This window comes from Sorex fumeus, unplaced genomic scaffold (assembly GCF_029834395.1).
Source record: "Sorex fumeus unplaced genomic scaffold, SorFum_2.1 ptg000020l, whole genome shotgun sequence".
Taxonomy (NCBI): Eukaryota; Metazoa; Chordata; class Mammalia; order Eulipotyphla; family Soricidae; genus Sorex; species Sorex fumeus.
In genome coordinates, this window is record NW_026606077.1 from 6,065,172 (window position 1) to 6,085,700 (window position 20,529).

Genomic DNA, 20,529 nt, shown 5'->3' on the forward strand with positions numbered 1-20,529 from the left:
TATTGGGTATGTGTATGTGTGTGTCCAGTTTGTGTGTGGTAGTAGTCTGAGGTATGTGTGTGCTGGTGTGTGTAGGGTGTATGTATGTGGTGGTGTGTCTGGTTTGTGTGTGTGGTAATGTGGTAAGGTGTGTGTATAGTAGTGTGTGTGGCGGTTTGTCTGTGGTGTACCTGGGGTGTATGTGTGTGTGTGTGTGTGTGGTTTGTGTTTGTGGTAGTGGTCTGAGGTGTGTATGGTGGTGTGTCGTGTGTGTGTGTATGTGTGGTGATGTATCTGGGGTGTGTGTGTGGTGTTGTGTGATGGTTTGTCTGGGGTGTGTGTGGTGGTGTGTCTGGTTTGTGTGTGTGGTAATGTGTCTGAAGTGTGTCTGAGGTGTGTCTGGGGTGTGTGCTGAGCGTGTGGTGTGTATGATTGTGGGTGTCTGTGGGTTTCTGGCTGACGGGGCCCTGGGCAGCGGGTGTCGGGGTCTGTGAGTCTCAGTTGCCGTGGGTGGGCTGGAGCCCTGTGTTGCAGCGAGCGTCCGAGGTGGTGCCTCCCCCCTCAGGCTGGACCCTGGGCTGGGTTCAGAGCAGATGAGGGGCAGCACCGGGGGAGAGTATGTGGGGTGTGGACAGGGGCGCAAGCCACGCCTGATGGACGGCACCGTGAGGCGCCGGCGGACGTGTGCTTGCATGTGTTTGCATGCAAGTGTATGTACACACGTGTAGACACGCGTGACGCGTGTGCAAGTGTGCATGCATGTGTATGCTGAATGTGTACACAAGTATAGACACACGTGCAGGCGTGTGCATGTGTGTATGCACACACGTGCTGTGAGTTTGTGCATGTGTGTATGAATGCATGCGTGTTTGCACACATGTAGACACATGTGCGAGTGTGCATGCGTGCATCTGAGCGTGTGGTCCCGTGTCCGTGCTCAGAGGGGTGTGTGGGTCTGGCCCCCCGTCTGGAGGCCCGCGCCAAGCCCCTCCCGTCCACCGGCCCCCAGGACTTCGACCGCCTGCTGGAGGCGCTGCGGGCCGCCCTTGCCAAGGAGCCGGGCACGGGCTTCGTGTTCAGCTGCCTCAGCGGCCGGGGCAGGACCACCACAGCCATGGTGCTGGCCGTGCTGGCCTTGTGGCACATGCAGGTATGCGGGCAGGCACCACGGGGGGGTGTGGGAGGGCGGGGCTGGTGCCCCCCGTCAGCCCTGGCACCCCGAGTGGCTCCCGGGTGCTCCCACCCAGCCACTGTCCTCCCCAGGGCTTCCCCGAGGTGGACGAGGAGGAGCTGGTGAGCGTGCCCGACGCCAAGTTCACCAAGGGCGAGTTTGAGGTGAGCAGCTGAGGGCCGGCGGGAGGGAGGGGGCCCTGCCCGTGGGGCTGGGGCCTCCGGAGCTCTCCCAGGTGCCCTGTCTAGTCACAGACACGCCAGCACGGGTGGGCACCTGCAGAGGGTCCCGCGGGTGGGAGGCCGCATGCTCCTCCCTGTCCTGCTGTGCCCCCGGGAGACCACAGGCCTTCCCCTCATCTGGGAAAGTGGGCCGTGGCCCTGTGGGACCCAACAGTGGTGGGTGACCTTGATGCCGGGCCCTGCTCCCCCCGACCCCGCACCCACTTTAGCTCAGGGCCCCCCGGGCAGCTGCTTGCTTTGTTTGGGGGCAAGGAGGGCTGGTCGGCCTCTCTGGAGGGGGAGGGGCTCCTCTGCGGGCCCGGGAGGGCGGGGGGGTGGGGGGAGCAGAGGGCACCACGGTCCCTGCCCGGTTCTCTGTCAGGATCGTTCACTTGGGCCAACAAAAGTGGTGGGTGGATTTTTCTTCCGGGTCATCCTTGGTCAGAATACTGAAGGACACCAGGCTCTTGCCCGCAACGGCTCATAGTCCGATGGAGGACGGAGCACGTGGCAACTAACCCCCCTTTTCCTCCTCCCCTCCCTTCTCTCCTCCCTCCCTCCCTCCCTCCCTCCCTCCTTCCCTCCCCTTCCTTCCTTCCTTCTTTCCTTCCTTCCTTCCTTCACTCCCTCCCTTCCTCCCTCCCTCCCTCCTCCCTCCCTCCCTCCCTCTCTCCCTCCCTTCTTTCTGCCTTCCTTTGCTCATCCCGCGCTCCCTCTTTCCTTTCTTCCTTCCATTTTAGTGGGATCTCACCGTATATTCTTTGGAGAAATGTCTGTAAGGTTCTTGGCCCCCTTTGATTTCTGCTGTGAGTTGTAGGAATTTTGTTGCCACGAGGACGCATCCATTGGCACTCGGGGGTCCATATGGCGCGTGGTTGGTCCCAGGGTTTCCACATTCAAGGGTCAGGGGTGGGGGGTGAGGAGGGGCCGTGGTCCCTGGCTCTGAGAGGACCGTGCAGGGCAGAACCAGGTGCCGGACAGGCCGGGGAGCACATCGGCCCTTGATGGGGGGCTCCTAGGCCCTTTCCTGGGCTCCAGGTGCTCGGACTCCCCCATGCAGTGCTCCTGGGGCCATGAAAGGCCGGGGTTCACCAGGGACACACCCTACAGAGTTGGGGGGGTCATATGGCACTGGGGCCCCAACTCAGGGCTTTGGGCTTCCCCCGTCCTGACCCCGGTGCTCAGTCTCTATGAAGAGGTAGAGGTCCCGGGACCACACAGCCATCCGTAGGCCCCACCTGGGGGTACCAGGAGGAGAAGGAGTGGAGGATGCAGGCCGCTGTGCACGCTGATCTGGGGAGGAGCCTCGGAGCAAGGGGAGAGGTGGCTGGGCCGGAGTGTGCTGCCTGTCATGGGCCTCAGTTTCCCCAGAAGCAAAGGGGCTCCCATCAGCTGGGCTGCTGTCACAGGGGCTGTGTCTGGGGGTTGCAGGGGGAGGCAGGAGATGCAGCCGGAGTCTGGGGGCTGTGGGGGCGGGGAGCAGGAGAGCCCACCGGGGGCCCGGTCATACCGCACAGCCCATCCTGCAGGGACCCGACCAGGGTTTGACACTTCAGACAATAAGCTCCGAGGTGCCCAGCCCCCCCCAGCCATCCCCCACAACCCTCAGCTGAGCCCGGCCTGGGGCTGGGGGCCTCCCTGACACTTCTCATCTCCAGGTGGTGATGAAGGTGGTCCAGCTGCTCCCCGACGGTCACCGTGTGAAGCGGGAGGTGGACGCAGCGCTGGACACGGTCAGCGAGACTATGACGCCGATGCACTACCACCTGCGGGAGATTATCATCTGCTCCTACCGCCAGGTGTGCCCCGGACGGAGCGGGGGTCTGCTGCGTGTCATGGGGTGGGTCGGACAGCCGCCTGAGAGCCGCGCCCAGTCCTGGCCCCTCTGCGCTGGGGCAGGTGGGGGGGGGCTGCGCCGAGCGAGCCCTGGGCTGGGCCTGATTGGAAAATGCCAAGCGGTGCTCAGGATTTTGGGGGGGGGGTTGCCCCTCAGTAGCGCTGGGGCCTCTGCTGGAGTCAGACTCAGCCGGGGCAGAGCATAGGGGCCTTTGCTGGAGGCAGGTCAGATTTGGAAGGCAGCAATTTAGAACCTTCCAGATGTGGCTTGGGTAAGGTGGTAAAGAGTTTGGCAGAAAGTGCTTCTCTGAGCCCTGACCCCGTTATCTTCCGGTACCCTGGATCCCGGGCGCTGTGCTCTGGCGGGCTGCCACCAGAGGGCAGCAGTGAGCCGAGTCCCACTTGGTCCAAAAGGGTTGCCAAGACCTGCCTCAGAGCATCCCCGGCAGAGGCCCCGCGGTCAGAGGCCCCGCGGTCACCTCCTTCCACACCTGCTGGTTCCTCACCAGCGGCGGCCGTTCCTGTTATTCCAGGCACCACCCTCCACTCCGTCGTCTGCCCTGCAGTAGGGGAGGTCCCCGGTGGGCAGAGTGATGCGGGTGGGCCAGAGTGAGAGCACAGCCAGGAGGGCACTCGCCTCACATGCAGCAGACCGGGTTCAATCCCTGGCACCCCATAGGGTCCCTCAAGCGCTACCAGGAGGGATTCCTGAGTGCAGAGCTAGGAGTAAGCTCTGAGCAGCGTTGCCGGGTGTGACTCAGAAACAAACAAAAGCCCCGAACAGAGAGTGATGCCGCGGTGAGATTTCACGGAGGGGCCGGTGCATAGAGCAGGCCAGTCAGTTTGGATATGGGGGTGGGGGTCAGAGCGAGGGGTGCCCAGTGGGAGGGGCTGCCTCCAGCAGTGAAGGTGCTCCGGAGTCACCGGCAGAGGGGAGGGAGACTGGTGTGTTTGTTCTGGGTGCCGTTGGGTTGTGGGTGCCAGGATGGTGCTCAGCTCTGCAGTGTGTGTGTGGGGGGAGGGTGGGAATCCCGTTCCCCCTTGGGTCCCAGAAAGCCAACAGTCATTGTCGTTCCCAAACATGGCCACCAGGTGGCCCCATTGAGCTGAACATGAGCCAAACTCCAAGGGGACCCAGGTGCCAACCACCCTGAGCTTGGGCTCCTGTGCCCCCTAAACTCCTCGACGGTGCGGAGAATGGCAGCACGGGGCACACCCAGGCTACCCCAGCACCCCGGCCAAAGGAGCGGTTGGAGGGTGGAATAGAAGCTCGGTTCTTCCCCGTGTCCACCTTCCCGGAGAAGCCACTCTGGGATGCAGTTTCCCATCCCTGCACTCTGACCCTGGCCTCGGGTAGGGTGCTCGCCCTGAGGGAGGGCACTGGGCGGGATCGGTGGACTCCAGAGAGCTGGGCCTTGCCATGCTGGGGCTGAATCCAGAGTTGGTGGGTGGTGGTGGTGGTGGTGGTGATGTGGGGGGGGGAATACTGGTTTTTCCTCACCAGCGGCAGCCATTCCTGTTATTCCAGGCATCACCCTCCACTCCGTCTTCTGCCCTGCAGAAGGGATGGTCCCCTGTGGGCAGAGTGATGCGGGTGGGTCAGAGTGAGAGCACAGCCAGGAGGGCACTCGCCTTGCATGCAGCAGACCGGGTTCAATCCCTGGCACCTCATAGGGTCCCTCAAGTGCTACCAGGAGGGATTCCTGAGTGCAGAGCTAGGAGTAAGCTCTGAACAGCATTGCCACAGCTCAGGGGTGAGCCCTCTGGCTCTCTGCGCTGTGCAGAGGCCAGCGCAGGCTTGGGAGGGGGCAGCACAGCGGCCATGGCATGGACAGAACCCAGCCTATAATGTTTTCATTTTTTTTTTTAATTTACAATTTTTCTTTTTCTTTTATTTTTTCTTGTCACACCCAGTGATACTCAGGGTTAGTCCTGGCTCTGCACTCAGGAATCACTCCTGGCGGTGCTCAGGAGACCATATGGGATGTCAGGGATTGAACCCGGGTTGGCCTTGTGCAAGGCAAATGCTGTACTGTCGCTCCGGCCCCCATTTTTTTGCTTTTTCAGGTTGAAAGCATGAACCAAATATGATTCCTTTGCAAGCCCAGTGAGCTGAGACTTGGCTAGGGTACATCCCTCCTTGAGGGGTGGTGTAGGGCCGGGGCCTGCTCGTGCCGGGAGCACTGGTCGTGGGCCTGGCTTGGTGCTGGCCCTGGGTGGCCTGCGTGGATGTGGGCCTTGCTTGCCTGATTCCTCCTTTGCCCACGTGGGGTCCGTGTCCCTGGGCCTGTGCTGTCCCCGGCTCTCCAGGTGAGCCCTCTGGCCCTCTGCGCTGTGCAGAGGCCAGCGCGGGCTTGGGAGGGGGCATCACTGGCATCTCGGGGCACATGCAGCTGCTCTGTGGTCTCGGCAGGTCTCTGCGGTGGGGGAGTGTGTTAGAATCCACATGGAAGCGGCCACCGGGCTGGGGTCCCCGGGGCACATGGCTGCTGTGGCTCCGGACCCCACAGTGGGCAGCACTGCTCCAGGACTGTCACCCGGTCACCTTCTTGGACCCTTCTATTCCGGGGCTCAGGCCCTGTGGTTGAGGACGCGTGTCTGGCTGGACCGCGGCTAATGACAGCCCGGAGTGCCAGGCCCGGAAAGCAGCTCCCCCCAGGGCCTGCTCCAGGCCGCTGTCGGGAAGCAGCCCGGAACCTTCCTGAGTGCCAGGTGTGACCGCAGCCTGCGCTTCCCGGCCAGCTCAGCTCCAGCACCCGGAATCCCCGCGGGCAGGCCCAGGAGGCTGCGTGTCTGCGCGGTCCCTCCCTCCCTCCCTCCCAGCCAAGGAACGTGGGCCAGGATGTGGACGGCATGGGGGCAGACGCAGGGGCGGGCAGTGCCCCGGCAGAGCTGTGGAGAGTAGCTGTCCTCAGGGACAGGCAGGCGGGGCACTGGCCAGAGCTGCTTTTAGGTTGTCTCCCTTCTGGCCCGCCGCCTGATTTCTAAACGTAATTCTTTCTTTTTTAGACTTGTTTTTGGTGTTGGGCCCAAACCTGGTGGTGCTCAGGGTTTACGCATGGCTCTGAGCTCAGGGGTCACATACAGTGCGGGGGGTGGGGGGCGCTGTCCTAATGCCTGCAGCGAGTGTGCATGTGTGAGTTCATGTGTGTGTGCAATTGTACATAAATGCATGTGTGAGTTCACATGTGTATGTGAGTGTACTTGTGTGCGTGTGATGTAAGCGTGTTCATATGTATGTGACTGCATGTGTGTGAGTGTACATGTGTGCATGTGTGTGTGTACATGTGTGTGTTTGGGTGTATGTCTGTGTGTGAGTGCCAGGGAGTGTGTGTGTGTGTGAACACGTGCATGTGTGTCTATGTGTGTGGGGATAGATTGCACGTGTGTGTGCATATGGGTGTGTGTGAATGCATGTATAATAAGGGGTGTGTTCATGTGTGTGGTGGACAGTGTAGGTGCTCATGCATTTGTGCGGGAGTGTGTGTGTGTGTGTGTGTGTGTGTGCATGTGTGAACGTGAGCCGTGTATTACAGGGACTGGGTGGGTGTGAGCTGTGTGTCTCAGGGACGGTGAGTTCGAGCTGCGTGTCACAGGACGAGGGGTGAGCCGTGTGTCACGGGGACGGGGTGAGTGTGGCCTCGAGTCACGAGACTGACGCCGCCCGTCCCTTGCAGGCCAAGGCGGCCCGTGGCGAGCAGGAGGCCCAGCGCCTGCGCCTGCGTAGCCTGCAGTTCCTGGAGCGCTACATCTACCTGGTGCTCGTCAACGCCTACCTGCACCTGGAGAAGGCCGGCAGCTGGGCGCGGTCCTTCAGCACCTGGATGCGGGAGGTGAGGGGGTGACCGTGCCCCGAGCGGGCAGCGCTGGCTCATGCGGTGGCGGGGGGCCTCTGGGCACCGGGTCGCGTCTGTCTGTCTCGGTACGCTCGTGCCAGACTGTCCTGCAGGGCTGACCACTGCAGGACAAATGGACACGAGAGGGTGTGAGCCACGTAGACCCCCACTGCACATACCCTGAAGCTCAGATGGGGCAGTTCGTGGTCACTGCTGTGTCCAGCCCTCCCTGGGGCCTTCCAGGGGGCCGTGGGGACGGTGGCCCAACCCTGAGCATGGACACACTGGTGACCCATCCACCCACCTAAACCGCGGGCCCCATGTTCAGAAGGCTGGAGCCCTGGGCGCCCTCAGCGGTTGGGTGGGACCCCCGAGGGGCCCTGACCAAGCAGGGGGCAGGGACTGAGCTGGGGGGTGGGTTCCTTCTTGGGGGCAGGGCAGAGAGTTGACTTCTGGGATGGCACCTGCCTCATGCAGCCCCCTGGTCTGGGGGAGCTGAGGCCTCTAGGTCACCAAGCGGCCAGCGAGGTGGCCTGTAATTACCCTCTGCCCACCCACTGCTGGCTGTCCACTCCCAAGTCCGGGCTGGAATTAGCGCCCAGGGGCAGTTGGCGGGCGGCAGTGACCCCAGGGAGCCGGGGCGATGGTCAGGGCAGGGCTGAGTGTGTGCTCTGCCGCAGACGCGCCTTCACAGGGTCCTCGGTGACACGGGGGCTGCGTGGGGGCAGTGGCCATCCGCTCTGCCCCTCCGGTGGAGCAGCTCTGCTCAGAGAGGAGAAGCCCGAGCAGTGGGCCTGGGGGCTGCCAGGGAGTGGGGAGCTGCGGCGTGGACTCAGCCCTGCGTGTCCGAGGGACCTGCTGTCCAGAGGAGGCTGGTGGCCGGCTGGGCCAACGGAGATGCACACGGGTCCCGCCCTGCACATCACCAAGATCATGGCCACCAGCCGTTGTCCCGACCCTCCATACTGGCCTTGGAGGCCGGAGCGGGAGGGTCGTGCTCCTCTGCAGTGCTCCCTTGTGCCCTGGCGCCCCTGGTTAGGGGGCACAGACACCCCTGTGTGGGCTGCAGCGCCCGGGGGAGGATGTGCCGGGACCCCCACCCCCTTCACCGGACACCTCCTCACCCCGCTCTCCTCCCAGGTGGCATCCAAGGCTGGCATCTACGAGATCCTCAACCGTCTGGGCTTCCCCGAGCTGGAGAGCGCCGAGCCACCGCCCTGCTCCCGGCTGCGCCGCCGTTGGCAGGAGCAGACACGCAGCCCCGAGTCTTGCGTGGCCGGGGACTTCCTGTAGCGCCCCACGCCCCGGCCTGCCACCTGCGGCCGCCCCAGGATGGTCCCTGGTGTGTGGGGCTGGGAGCCCCTTCCTGAAAGCGCTCTGTCGGGCTCTTCGCTCGCCCTTGCCTCTGGGAAGGCCACTGTCCACCCCAGGCTCGGCCCCAGCCGGGCCACCCGCCACGTGGGGCCTGAGATCCCTGGTGTGGAGTGGGCTACCCCGGCCCCCGAGTTCCTCCCCTTTGGCTCTCTGCGGAGCTGCCAGCGGGGCCCTGCTTGAAGGGGTGTGGGCGGGATGGCTACTCTCGAGGGGGCTCTGCCCATTGCTTGCCTCTCTTGTCCCACTCACAGACAGCAGGAGGGACAGACGCCCAGGCCTCTCCTGCTCCCCTCCCACTCTCGGGGTGCTGCCAGGAAGGCACTCCCGGGGATGGAGGCGGCCCCGCGGGAGCGCCTGGGCCATGCACCTCTCGCCCGGCTGGCCTGGCCTCCTTGGAACCCCTGAGGGAGTGGGGTGGCCGTCCCAGGCCCTGTTGGTGCTGAGCTGCCCGGAGCTGCATTCCTTGGGGCTGTCAGCAGGGGGAGCTGCTGGGTGGCAGGCGGCCCGTCTGGCCTGGAGTGCACCGTTGCCTCTGGGCGCTGCACTTCTGCAGAGCGCCAGGTGGGGGCGCCACGGTCAGACGTTTGGGGAAGCCGCAGAGGGTGGGGAATGCTGAGTGCAGGAGGCAGGGTTGGGCTCCCCCAGCACCCAGGGAGTGGACCCTGAGTGGCGTGACTGCGTGTGCCTCTCCCCTACCCCCCCATAAAAGGGTTTGTAGGAGGTGGGGGCCGGGGGGAGGGGGGGGCGTTTCGAGACTGAAGCTCACGTCTTCCCAGGAAAATGCTTGACATCCAGGGCGAACTCTTTTGCAGAACTACTGTATGTCCGTTCACTACCTTTTTGGACTGGTCCTTGGTTTTATGTTCACTTTCCCATGTCCAAACAGTGTTCATTTCTCAAGCTCGAGGTGGGGGCCGGTGGCGGGCTGCGGGAGCCTTGGTGACTCTGATTGTCCTGGGTTTCCGCTGGGCTGGGCTCCCGGCGGGTCCTGTCACCGCAGTCCCATTGTCATCTGAAAAGTGGGAGAATAATACTTGCCTACCTACCTCACAGGGGTGTTGTGAGGACTCATGTGTGTGTGTGTGTGTTTGTACAGAGCTTTTGAGTATTAAAACAGCGCTGTGGTGTGCACCTGGCCGCCGCTGGTTCAGTTGCCGCGTGGGCTGGGATGCGCAGAGCAGATGAGCTTCAGATAAGGGGTGAGTCAGGAGCACCGAGAGGCTCCGCTCCCCACCTGCGTCCCCTCCCCGTTCCTTGGGGCAGCCCCAGGGCCACCGGGTCTGCGAGGGATGCCTCAGCCCCCACTTCCTCCTCTCACCCCTGGGGCGCCACCTGTCACAGCCCTGAGCCCTGGAAAGGGGTGGTGAGCATGAGCGGAGCGCTCCAGCCCCAGGCTCCCCCCACAGCACTTTCAGGATAGGGGGTCCAACTCTGGGGGGGCTCAGTGCTGATGTCAGCTGCAGGTGGCCACAGTGGAGCCCAGAGTCCCCCCGGCTGGGACGGGAACCTCTGGGGTTCTCACTGCTCAGAACAGCAGGGTCCGAGGTTCTGAGCCAGAGACAGAGAGGTGTGTACGGGGCTGGGCATGTGCCCGTGTGCATGAGAGCGTATGCGTGTGCCTGCGTGGATGCCTGTAGCACACGTGGGTATGAAATGTGAAACGTATGAAATGTGTGTGTGCTTGTGGATGTGTGTGTGTGTGTGCGCCTGTGCACCGGTGCAGGAATGTGTGCACAAGTACGTGCTTGTGTGTATGCATGTGTGTGAATGTGCGTGTACGCTCTGCAGTGCCTGTGCACGCACAGACACATGAGTGTGCATATGTGTGGCTGCATACCTGCATGCGTGTACGAGTGGGCATGTATGTGAACACACATGCACGTGTGCAGAAATGCCTGTGCAAATGCACCTTTGTGTATGTGTGCGAAGACCAGTACGTGTGCGTGTGCGCAGGTGCACGAATGTGTTTGCAAGTGTGTGCACGCCTGTGCGTGGCATGTGTGGGTGTGAGTCATCACCCAGGGATGAGGGTGGTGGGGAGGGAGACACGTGGGACGTGGCGTGCTCACATGTGCGTCCCCCAGACCCTCCTGCCCCACTGTGGGAACATCTGCTCTGGCCTCCATGTCTCTCGCTCCTCAGGTAAGTGGCACCTGGGCCTCTGGTGAGCGCCGTCTCCGGGCCATCCTTCAGAGCCACAGGCGGCAGCGTTGCAGAGTCTGCATGGCCTTCGGGGCACCCAGGAGCATCCCCCGCTCTCCTGAGCATGGATTCCAAGATGCTCAGTGCTGTCCCGGCTGCCAGGGGCCGCTTGGGCTGAGCCTGACTCTGGCTGCTTCCAGCCCAGGCTCCTGACGGGCCCTTGGTTCACCTGCTCCACTCCAACACCACCACAAGGGGCTGCCGTGCCCACGCCCTGGAGCCTGAGCCCAGCCCAGCAGATGCTGGTTCTTAGGCCCGGCGCATTCCTGAAGTGGGGGAGCCAGATTGGGTGCTGGAATTCCCTGATAGTTTCAGCGATGGGGAAGGAAATGGTCAGTGGCCTGGAAGACTGAGGTGTGTGTGTGTGTGTGTGTGTGTGTGTGTGTGTGTGTGTGTGTGATGTGTTTGTATGAGTGTGTGTAAATGTGAATATATGTGTGTATCTGAATGTGAATGTATGTGAGTGCATGTGTGTGTTTATGAGAGTGTGAGTGTGTGTGTGTGTGGAGAGAGAGAGAGAGAGAGAGAGAGAGAGAGAGAGAGAGAGAGAGAGAGGCGGCTGGGTGGGGAGGGGGCTGTGAGGAAAGCATGAGTACTTTGAAGTTCCACCCACATGCTCTTGCGGTTCTCAGACTAGAGGTTATTCAAACTTCCATGTCCTCTCGAGAGGTTCCCCTCCGCTGCCCACAAGAAATGCTGTTTCCGATGAGTCACTCGGGCAGAGAATTCATATCCAGGTCTTTTCCGTTTCGTTTGGGTCTTCCTCTCTCCAGGCCGTTCCTCACCAGCCTGTCTGCCATCAACAGACCCAGACCTCGTGTGGCTGTGGATGTACTCCCGGAAAATCACTTTCGTTCTCTCTTTGAGCCAGTGAGGTCCTCTTTTGGGCTGAGTGAAGCAGCAGCTGTTTGTGAAAGCGCTGTTTCCCCGTCCCCACTCCAGTACGTGAGGTCACACACACGGTGTTTTTAATTTTTGCCAATCTGATACGTAAAAACAGCCTTTGATTTCGATCTTCATCATACTTTCCCAGATTACTAATGAAGCAGAACATCTTTTGTGTTTATTGGCCCTTTGCATTTTCTGTCTTCTCTATCCACCCATACATGGCTGTCTGCTCAGTTAATCGGCGTACAAAAAAAAAATAAAACGTTCCCTCCACAGGCACTTCATACAGCTGGCACTTTCTCCAAGTTTGTCAGATGTAATAGCTTTTTCTCTGAATTCTTTTTTGATGTTGAGTGCTCTCCTGATGTCCTGGGGGACAGTGACCACTGCTGGTGGTGCCCCGGCAGGGGGTGGGCGTGGGGGGGGGATATGTTGGAACAGAACCCAGAGTCTCACATGACATGTGAGGTGTGTGATCTGACCCTTGAGCCACATCCTTGGCTTTAATTTTGTGACCTTGGGAGTGTGTATCCTGTCGCTGAGAAGGCGTGAGTTACCATGTCATCATATGTCTTCATTTTGTATTTTATGCCCCAAGAAGGCTAACATTCCCTACCCCAGGGAATATATCCATTTCCTATGGTTTACTTGGCTTTCTTTTTAAACCAATAGTATTCAGCTTTTAGTACTCCTGATGGTGCTGGCAGCACCACCTGCAGTGCCAGGGATCAAACCAGGGTTGGCCACACGAGGCAAGTGCCTTACCCCTGTGCCATTTCTTTTCACTATTTCCTATGGTTTAAGAAAATGCTTGCATAGTGTTGTCTTTAATGTTTGGTTCTTAATTTGTCTGGATAATGCCCTGTAATGGCATGAGGTGGTGAATGTAACTAATTTTTCCCCAAATGGGAATATAGTTTGCCCCACATTATTTATCGAGCCACCAACTTACTCAAAGGAAGAGCATCCTTGGACGTTAGGTCCCCTGTATCTGTAGGTCCATAGAGCAGACATGTGGCTGTCATCCAGCAGACATGAGACTACAGCATGCGCTTGGTAGTCGCCACCTGCGTCTGTCCATCCTCAGAGACTAGTGGGGACCACGGCTGAGCAACTGGCTCTGGCCCCCAAGCCCTGCCATTGGCCCAGGCCTAGCCAGTTAGACCCAATCAGAGCTGGCTCTCGCCCCCCCAAGCCCTGCCATTGGTCCAGGCCTGGCCAGTTACACCCAATTAGAGCTGAAGCTCTCCCAAAGCCCTGCTATTGGCCCAGGGTTGTCCAGTTACACCCAATCAGAGCTGGCTCTCTCTCCCCAAGCCCTGCCATTGGCCCAGGCCTGGCCAGTTACACCCAATCAGAGCTGGCTCTCTCTCCCCAAGCCCTGCCATTGGCCCAGGCCTGGCCAGTTACACCCAATCAGAGCTGGCTCTCTCTCCCCAAGCCCTGCCATTGGCCCAGGCCTGGCCAGTTACACCCAATCAGAGCTGGCTCTCTCTCCCCAAGCCCTGCCATTGGTCCAGGCCTGGCCAGTTACACCCAATCAGAGCTGGCTCTCTCTCCCCAAGCCCTGCCATTGGCCCAGGCCTGGCCAGTTACACCCAATCAGAGCTGGCTCTCTCTCCCCAAGCCCTGCCATTGGTCCAGGCCTGGCCAGTTACACCCAATCAGAGCTGAAGCTCTCCCAAAGCCCTGCTATTGGCCCAGGCTTGTCCATTTACACCCAATCAGAGCTGGCTCTCTCTCCCCAAGCCCTGCCATTGGCCCAGGCCTGGCCAGTTACACCCAATTAGAGCTGAAGCTCTCCCAAAGCCCTGCTATTGGCCCAGGCCTGACCAGTTACACCCAATCAGAGCTGGCTCTCTCTCCCCAAGCCCTGCCATTGGCCCAAGCCTGGCCAGTTACACCCAATCAGAGCTGGCGCTCTCTCCCCAAGCCCTGCCATTGGCCCAGGCCTGGCCAGTTACACCCAATCAGAGCTGGCGCTCTCTCCCCAAGCCCTGCCATTGGCCCAGGCCTGGCCAGTTACACCCAATCAGAGCTGGCTCTCTCTCCCCAAGCCCTGCCATTGGCCCAGGCCTGGCCAGTTACACCCAATCAGAGCTGGCTCTCTCTCCCCAAGCCCTGCCATTGGCCCAGGCCTGGCCAGTTACACCCAATCAGAGCTGAAGCTCTCCCAAAGCCCTGCTATTGGCCCAGGCTTGTTCATTTACACCCAATCAGAGCTCAGCCAGGGCTTTGGCTTGAGTGACACAGAGATCCTTCACTCTTGGGTGAATTACAGGAGAGACAGGAGACAACTATGTTGTCACACACCTCTGGGCTGGAAATAAACTGAAAATGGGGTCCGGAGCGGATGTGAGGAGGGGAGCGTTTCCGCCTTGCCTATGACTGGTCCAGTTTCGACCCCTCAGCCTCCCAGGAGTGCCCACCTAGAAGAGATCCCTGAACTCAGAGCCAGTAGCAAACCCTGAGCACAGCCGAGGTGCCTCCAAACAAAACAAAACAACTGAAAGTGAAAGCGGTGCAGGAAAGCAGCTGACTCTGAGCTGAGCCCAGAGCCCACTGTCTCACGTGACCCGGGGGGCTTCTTCCCACTGCATCATCGTGCACCCGCTTCCACTGGTGTTTTGGTCTTTCCCAGTTTCTCCAATTTCCTTCCTCCTTTTTTCTTCCCTTCCCCCTCTTTCTTTTCACTCACTAGTTTTTTCCTGTTGGGTTTTGAGCACACCCAGCTGCGATCAGGGCTTACTGCGCATCTCCGCTAGGGAAAAGTCAGCAAAGCTTTGGGCACCATATATGATGCCAGAGATTCAAACCAGAAGAATTAATGTTTTTTTGGCAAAGCAAAGTCATTACAAATTCACCACAATCATAATGCAATTATATCACACAAGTACCTTTTTTTAGAGTCTGGTGAGATAGTATGGAGGACGAGGAACTTGCCTTGCATGAGGCTGATCCTGGTTCTATCCCCAGCATTGATTCAGGTCCCCTGAGCACTGCTGTGGCTAACTGCTGCCACCCCCTAAGACTGTTTGGGGGCCACACCCAGTGATTCTCAGGGCTTGCTCCGGGCTCGGTGCTCAGAAGTGATCCCTAGGGGGTACAAGGAGACCATGTGCAGTGCCAGGAATTGAATTGGGCTTGGTACCTCAAGGCGAACACTCGAACCCCTGTACCATCTCTTTGGACCTTCCAAAGACATTTTCAATCTCTCCAAATCTAGATGGAAGGATGTTTCTCTGTGAGGAAAGGTGACAGGCCTTTCAATTAGAGGCAGCAGGGGCACATTCCCATTTTGCTCATCCCTTCCCCCTCGACTGAGAAGACCAATGAGGACCGGTCTGCAGAAAACCCTGGGCTCAGTGCTCTCCTGGAGCTGCAACAAGCACCCCATGGGTGCCTCCCAGTTCCACCTGGGTGGGTGCTGCTGCCCCTTGGGGGTTCCTGGAGTGGGCCGTTACATGGGCTTTAGAGAGCGGAGTGAGCACGGGGCTGCCACGTGCCAAAGGGGCACATGCCACTGTCCACTGATTTCCACTTCCTCCCTGGGTTTGGCGGCAGATCTGAAGACTGATTAACCTCCAGCCCCTGCAAAGGGCGACACTGTTTGGGAAGGCCTGGTGTTGTCACACCGTGTCTAGGTGTGAAGGTTCTAGCTGGTTTGAGGAGGGCGGGAGCCCGGAAGTCCTCTCTGGGGCGGAGGAGCTGTAACCTTCTCGGAGGTCACCCTCCCTTTGCCCTGCCTGGGTCCCTCCATACTCCCTGCTACATTGGGGACTGACCCTTTTTCCCATTAGCACCCTTTGGCTAGGTCACTCGCTTCTTGGTAGAAATAGAAGCTGGGTCATGGCTTTATTGTTTCAGGTTTTTTTTTTTTTTTTTTTTGGCCAAACTGGGCTGTACTCAGGGCTTACTCCTCTGGGCTCTGGGAACTATATGGGTTGCTGGGGACTGAACCTGGGCAACAGCGTGCACGCAAGGCAAGTGCCCTACCTGCTGTGCTATATCGCTCTAGACCCTGGATCGTGGTGCCTTACAGAGGTTTTTCCGGGAAGCTTCGTGAGGAGGAAAGTTGGCCTGAGCAGGGAGGGAGGGTCTCCTGTGAAGGCAGGTGTGTGTGTGTGTGTGTGTGTGTGTGTGTGTGTGTGTGTGTGTGTGTGTTGGGGGGTGGCAACTGCTCAGGACAGAAGGTGAACAGCAGGGATCTTGGAGCCCCTGGACGCCACCTCCCTATTGCTTAAATAAACGGATCTGCTGAGTGTCTAACATGTTCAAACCTCCCAGCCCTCCTCTTCAACTTAAAATGAAACTGACAGCACCCCTCATGGAGGAAGGGCTCGGGTCAGGATGCTGGGAGTACAGCAGGGCCACTGCAAGTATTGGCAGGAGCTCTGCGTGGGGCCTGTCCAGCAGACACCGAGGAGCTGGGGACGCGGAGGGGTTCCTTGACCGAGCAAGTGGAGGCGAGCCTGCCTTGCTCCATGGGGGAGGGGTCCGGGAGAGCTGTACCCTCAGGGGAGGGGGGCTTCTGCCCAGCTTTATGGCTCCCACGGAGACACTTAAGGGAGCAGCGATCTTTAGAGATAGTTGGGCACTTAGTGAGAGAAGAAATCACCAGACTGTCGAAGGCGGCGAACCTTGAACAAGGAAAGCATCATGTTGGATTCAGAGACGCGGCAGGCAAGAGCCCAGAGGCAGCGGGCTCCCTGCAGCCACGCCGAGAAGACCAGAGAGAAGCTGCCCAGCGTTTCTGCCGGCTGCGCGGGCCGTCCACATGCTCCCTAAGCACATCTGCGTGGTCTGTGTGATTTACGAAGGACTCGAAAGCAGATGGGGTTCCTGGCTCTGGGTCACGTAGTTCCCTGTCGTTGCTTTAGCCTGCGGATTGGTTCCGCAAATCACATTTTTGTTTTGTTTCTGAAATCACGAGCAGATGTTTATGTTTCCATGGCTGGCTCTGGCTTCAACACAGCCCTCTTCTCTTTCTCCTCTGCCCAGCTTGCTCTGGAAGGGGTAAGGAAGGGGGTGCACCCCCCCCCCCCCAGAGGTGCCTTCTGTAGCTGGCGACTCCCTGGGCCGGGAAGGGAGTGGTCGCTCAGCACAGCCTTGGGCAGCTATTCTCCTGCCTACCCGCCGAGAGGGCAAGTGACTGAGTCCAGGGTGTGAGTGGGCCAGCGTGAGGCCCGGCACGAGAGACGCTCAATCAGCTCTTCCTCCTTTTGTCCTTCAAGCTTCTGACATCTCCACCCAGCTGGTCCTAGTGTAGGGACGAGCGCTGGGGAGAGAGTCCCAGGGGTGGGGTCAACTGAGCCCCTTGGCCTACCCTCTAGAGTGCTCTGTACAGTCCAGGCCGTTCCCCAAGGCTGAAGGAACAGAGCGTGAGGATGCCGTGGGTTAAGAACCTTCCGGGGCAGGTGGGTGAGAGAGAGAGGGCTCCTGTGAGCCTCTGTCCTGGCCAGGGGGAGAGGGAAGATACAGTGCAATGGGGCAGACCAAGGGAAGGCTGAAGGGGGGCCTGGGAGCAGGAGCAGGAGGACCTGTAGCTGGCCATTGGCAGCAGGACCCTTGGCTAGCATCCCTTTCCCATCACTACGCCATGGGACACGGAGTGTCTTGCAGGATTCCTGTCCATAAACGGGGTCATAGGAAAAGCAAAGGAAGGTTTGCCTGCCGACACGGCACCTAGGAGAGGCAGGGGATGGGGAAACACCCCCACGTCCACCTGCCCTGGGCGTCCTCTTCGTGTCTGGGCCAGCATTAGGGCAGCAGGGCTGGGTTGGCCCGGCCGATGCCCTTCCTCCAAATGCCCTGGCTCCCGTGCAGTGGGCCTCACTTGGTTTGGGGACAAGGAGGGATGTTTGGCCTTTCTGGAGGGGGAGGCGGCTCCTCTGCGGGCCCGGGAGGGTGGAAGGAGCAGAGGGCACCATCACAGTCTCTGCCCGGTTCTCTGTCAGGATCGCTCACTTGGATCCAATGAAAGTTATCGGTGGGTTTTTCTTCCGGGTCATCCTTGGTGGAAATACTGAAGGACTCAAGGCTCTTGCCCACAATGGCTCATGGTCTGATGGAGGAGGGAGCATGGGGCAACTAACTTCCCTCCCTCCCTCCCTCCCTCCCTTCCTTCCTTCCTTCCTTCCTTCCTTCCTTCCTTCCTTCCTTCCTTCCTGCCTCCCTCCTTCCTTCCCTCCCTCCCTCTTTCCTTCCCTCCTTCCCTCCTTCCTCCCCTCCTTCCCTCCTCCCTCCCTCCCTCCCTCCCTCCCTCCCTCCATGTCTCCCTGCCATGTGTGCTGGGCCTAGTCTCAGGGCCATGGGAACAAGGCAGTGCAGTGGATGGGGCAGCAGAGCAGGCAAGGGGCCAGAGCTCTACAGGGGTCCTAGGGGAGGGTGCAGGGCTGGGAAGGGCTGAGCGCACAGAGCCTGGGAACACGAGGAAGACCAGGCCAAGAGCATGAGGATTGTGTCCTGATGCCAGAGAGCTGCTTGGGTCCAATGGGGCACAAGAATGTCCAGGCAGAGTGGGCCCAGAGGTAGCAGTGAGCTGTGGGCAAGGTATGGCTGTTTAGACGTGGACGTGGGGCTAGCGCAGAGCCGGGCACTTCCACTGTGGGGCGTGTCTAAGAGACATGGAAGCAGGCGGCTCAGACAGATCGAGTGCCCAGTGCTCACAGCACGGAACACAGAGGCCAAAGGGGAATGACGGGTAAGCAAGCCCACACGTCCATACGTGGAGCGTTAGCCGTGAAAGGATGGGTTCTGACAGCGCTGAGGCACCCTGAAAGCATTCGTGAAAGCAGTGGGTCACCGAAGATGCCAATGACAGTCCCCAGAGCAGACAAACTAGTAGAGACAGCAAATAGTACAGAGATGATCAAAGACTTGGGGCGGGAAGAAGGGAAGGGGGAGTTGGAAGGGAGAGCGTCGGGGAGGCCCAGCCTAATGCTGGCCCTGGACAAGTGGTTCCGAGGTAACTATTGATCCAAGCATCTGAAGGGTGTTGAGAGGGAGGGGGGTCGGGGTCCCTGGGAGAGGGAGGTGGGCACATGGTGATGGGTGTGGTGCTGGGGTTATATGCAGGAGGAACCATTATTAATAGTATCATAAACCACAGCATCTCAATCAAAACACGAGGAAGGGCCATTACAGACTGCGTGTTTTGTTCTTTGTTAAAGCATGTGACTCAGGGAGACAGGGACCCCGAGAGCAGCCCTCTAAAGTGGGTGCCCTGCACCCTTGGCGGCACCCATATCACCCCATATCAACCTGGGGAGACTTTGGCACTCTGGCAGAGGGTACAAACCCAGGTGAGGCTGGGGGTGAGGGCACCCACCTCAGAGGGTGCGTGGGCGCCTTCACACGTGGCTGTACAGAGAGGAGAGGGCGTGAGCCTGTAAGTGCGCAAGAAAAGGTATTTCTGATGCCCCCCGCATGTCAGCGGGAGGATAATATGGAGGTGAAGACTGGGTGGGGCTGTGGGCTGCTCACTGGCCCTCCTGCTTGGGAAGATCTTGGCACACTGTGGCCACGTGCGTGCCCCATGCTGCGGGAGAGGGATAGACGTGGTGGCAACCGTGACCCCACTGAGTCACAGCCTCCTGCGTGGCAGGCTCGAGGGCCAGGTCCTCAGGCCAACCATTCCAGATGCCAAGAACAGCGTGGAGGAAGACGAGGCTCTCCCCAGCCTCACTGCTCCAGTCACACGCTCTGGGGTTCCCGGGAGAGAAGCTCGTGTCCTCTGGTGGAGGGATGGGTATACTCGATCATTATATAACTGAAACCCAAGCACAAAAATTTGTAAGTCTACAACTGCATCTCATGGTGTTTCACTAATAAAAATTAAAAAAATAAAAAAAGAAGCTCGTGTCCTGCCAGCTGGCTGACGTCACTGTCGTCCTCAGAGGAAACCGGGGAGCAGCTGTCGAGGGCTAAGTGGCCGCAGTGGGGACCCTCCCGTTCTCCCCTCAGCTCAGCTGCCCTTTCTGAGCCGCTGGGTGGGTGTCTGGGCCCCGCAGGAGACACACCAGTGGTGCAGGATTTGATCTAGAGCAATAGCACAGCGGGTAGGGCGTTTGCCTTGCACACGGCAGACCCAGGTTCGAACCCCAGCATCCCATATGGTCCCCCCAGCACCGCCAGGAGTAATTTCTGAGTGCAGAGCCAGGAGTAACGCCTGTGCATCTCCAGGTGGACCCAAAAAGAAAAAAAAAAACCCACAGGATTTCTCCCCAGCATCGGGAAGGCTCATGGCAACGCCCACTGGGCAGACCCCGGCTGCAACTCCTGCAGGGTCCCCTCAGCCTTGCTTCCAGAGTGCCAGGAAGTGGACTGAGACTGTGGAATCAGGGCCCAGGCGGTGGAGGCCTGGGGTCGGGGCAGAAGTCACGGTTGGCACCTCCTGCTTTACAAGCAGGGACCCCGGGTTGGCGAGGTGCATTGTGGGACTGTCATGTGCTAGCGAGGGGGCAGTGAGAGGGGTCTCTGGCAGGTGTGCACCGAGTGTGGCTGTCACTTCCTTGATCTGCCCTCCTGACCCTCTGCTTAGCTCTGCGTGTGTGTGTGTGTGTGTGTGTTTGTGTGTGTATGTGTGACTTCCCCTGAGGTGTGCCTTGAGGTGGGGATTTGTGAGTAGATCATTTACTTGGGGGATGATTCCAGAAACTTCCTGCAGAGGTGCAGGGAGTTGAGCCGGGAAGGGGGACAGCTGAGGGGGCTTGTGCTGTCTGGCTCCTGGAACTACTGTGGCTGACGGGAGGCTGGGAGCTGAGCTCAGGGCCCCGCCTTGTTCCTCCAAACCTGGACTGTTGCCACCCCTGGGCCCGATCTTGGAGGCGGCCCCCCAGGCCAAGAGAGACAGTGAGGGTGAGTGGGTCCAGCTGAATCCCCTGGGCTGACTGTCACCCACGCCTGTCTTTTCCACTGCGTCCCCCTCTGTCCCCACATCAGAAGCAGGGGCTCTGCTGGGCTCTGGCCGGGGACTTGGCTCTTGGGAGGTGCCCAGGAACCAGCTGTCGTGCGGTGAAGG

At 59.8% G+C, this 20,529-nt stretch overlaps 1 protein-coding gene across 1 annotated transcript in view; it reads left to right on the plus strand.

Moving 5' to 3' along the window:
• The window catches only part of PALD1 (phosphatase domain containing paladin 1), a 53,038-nt gene extending 43,554 nt beyond the window's left edge, over nt 1–9,484 (plus strand). Inside the window, exons 16-20 of the mRNA XM_056113453.1 lie at nt 989–1,129; nt 1,243–1,314; nt 3,030–3,170; nt 6,885–7,040; nt 8,184–9,484. Coding sequence (XP_055969428.1) covers nt 989–1,129; nt 1,243–1,314; nt 3,030–3,170; nt 6,885–7,040; nt 8,184–8,336 — 663 coding nt within the window. The 3' untranslated portion in view covers nt 8,337–9,484. The remainder of the gene's footprint in view (nt 1–988; nt 1,130–1,242; nt 1,315–3,029; nt 3,171–6,884; nt 7,041–8,183) is intronic.
• The last annotated feature ends 11,045 nt before the right edge of the window (nt 9,485–20,529 follow it).